Raw genomic sequence first — 2,442 nt, 5'->3', positions numbered from 1 at the left:
TAATTTTAAATTACTGGACAGATGTTCTAATATTTCTGCTTCTACTGAAATCTTTATGTTTCTCCTATGTCTGTTATTTTTAGCTTGTGAATTCATTTTCACTCTGGGGTATTGGCTCCTATCAGGCAGTGCCTATAGAAGGTGGCCAGATGCCAGTCTGGCTTACTCCCAATGAATTCAGGGGTGAGAATGGTGGATAAAACCCAAGCCAGACAAACAGTAATCTCACTCATTGCCGCGCATTTTAATTTTCAAGCTCAGGTAATCACCCTTTACTCCTAGGGTGAAGCAACATTAGAAGACACTACTGGGTTGTATTTCCCAGGACTGACCCTTTACTCCCAGGGTGAAGCAACATTAGAAGACACTACTGGGTTGTAATTCCCCAGTCCTGGGGGTTGAGAGGAGATGGTGCTGAAGTCTATCAGTGGTTAACTGGTCCCCAGCTGCTTGTCTCAGCCATCTCAAAGACACCAGGGTTATGCACAATCCTGATTTATTCTTACCTTCACCTGGATCAGATCTTTGAGTTGCCACAGGTATGAGTGAAAACATTGCTTATCCAAGGCAATGGTAAAGGAGAACTGAAAGTAGAACCTTTCCTATTTTATCCTCCCCACAGCCAGACAATAGGAATGTCTCCTCCTTGACCCCTACATTCACCATTCAAAACAGCCCTTGTGAAACCAGAGTTTCTCCCAGTTTTCTCCATTTTCTCTTTCAAGTTCTTCTTTAAAGAAAGGACCAAGAGTGCTGGTCTTGGCTATCTATCTTAGCAATCATTTTCTTCATGTGTTTTTCAGGAATTTGGTTTGCAAGGTCATCCTACAAGGAGAGGATTCTGTGTGTCTCCCCAACTACGCCTCCTTCCATAACCCTTTCTAAACATAAATTTGGGATTATCTATATCCATCCCTCAGAATCTGACTCCAGAACTAGGTCTAATATCAGTAGCTCAGGATTCCCAACCTTTGGTCACATGAGGGATACTGTAGACTCAGTCATCAAGCCTGCAAATTCTTGGTCCAGGTCTTGGTTACAAGACTATACCTGCTTCTCTATATGTACACTGCTTTAAAAAAGCCAGTCAAGCCCTTTGTACTTTGTCAACCTTCTTTCATAGACAGGAGCCCCACCCTTGTTTAAAGCACAGAACTTGGTTCTGATTCTTTGCCTTGCTTGGAGTATACTTCTAATTCCTATTAACCTGCACAAGCTGAATCCTCAGCTACCTATAGCTACCCAGGCCTACAGGTTTTAACCCATCTATTACTTTATGTTTCTGTTCATGGCCACTGGCTTAATGTGGTAACTCAGTTGTAGGTGCCCATGTGCATGAGACCTACAGCAAAGACCACCTCCCTATGTGGTGATAAGCCATAAGCACGACATTAGGTTTCCATGCTCTGATGTGCTCTCTGCTTCTGTTCCTTACCACTGTTCTGACTTGTATGTCCCCATTCATTTCTAACACCTAGGAATTTCCCAGGGAACTTCTCCTTTCACCTTGTTCTAAATCTCATCTATTACTGAAATAATTTTTCAAATATTTTAACTGATATTTCCATGCATTTGGAGTGAGGTAGGAAGGTGAGAAAAGCAAGAGAGAAGAGTCCCTCTTCATCAATTCAGCTCAACATATTGAAAGAAAATCAAATGATTCCCCTATTTGTATTTTAAGCTCAAGCATCACCCACCAGGAATTATTCCCCTACCCTCTTGGATCCCTTCTTCTTTGATTCTCTACTTAACAATAGTAATTTTAAAATAAGAAAACTTTCGGCAAACATTTTAAACAAAATTCACACCAAAAATTTCTACTATACTACCTATAGGTACAAAAATAAAATATATCCTTCCATTGCCTAATACTCACACTCACCATTTCATTGGGATGGACCAAGAACAAATAGATCCCCGGATGTTTGTCGAACACCTGAAAGGAGCAATTGGCTTGTTCCATCCGACAAAGTGCTTCAACACATAATTCATCTAAACAGAAAAAATAAAGCAGTAAATAAAAGACATAAATCTTATCAACTTATCAAGATTTCCTAAATCTGGCTGTTTCAGTGGCTCTGTAAAGAAATGAAAATTTGTTCTTTTTTTTCATACTGAGGCATAAAAATGCTTATTATGTAAACGTAGGAACAATATTCACCTGACAGACTTATCAGTTTATCACAGTGTATTCTTAGGAATTATTCTGACTTTACTAGAATATATCTCTTTTTTTTACACTTGGTAGTTATCTTCTTAGAAATATGGTTATAGGTCCAATTCCATTTGGATTTTACCTTTTGACCCACCTGGACTTTATTCGGTACAGGAGTGAAGAATGAAGTCACCTTTTCCCCCAATTGTCCCACTCCTAGTTATTGAATAATCCACTTACCCTAAGAGACCTATCAACTTTAGCGTGTCAAGCTGCAAAAAATATTG

General features: G+C 39.5%; 1 protein-coding gene across 1 annotated transcript in view; it reads right to left on the bottom strand.

The window, feature by feature from the left end:
• The window catches only part of SETX (senataxin), an 86,156-nt gene that overhangs the window by 66,475 nt on the left and 17,239 nt on the right, over positions 1-2,442 (bottom strand). The window contains exon 4 of the mRNA XM_012639832.1: positions 1,883-1,992. Within this exon, the coding sequence (XP_012495286.1) occupies positions 1,883-1,992 (110 nt within the window). The remainder of the gene's footprint in view (positions 1-1,882; positions 1,993-2,442) is intronic.

Source organism: Propithecus coquereli, unplaced genomic scaffold (genome assembly GCF_000956105.1).
Source record: "Propithecus coquereli isolate 6110/MARCELLA unplaced genomic scaffold, Pcoq_1.0 Scaffold142, whole genome shotgun sequence".
NCBI lineage: Eukaryota > Metazoa > Chordata > Mammalia > Primates > Indriidae > Propithecus > Propithecus coquereli.
This window is presented reverse-complemented; position numbering and strand designations above follow the sequence as displayed.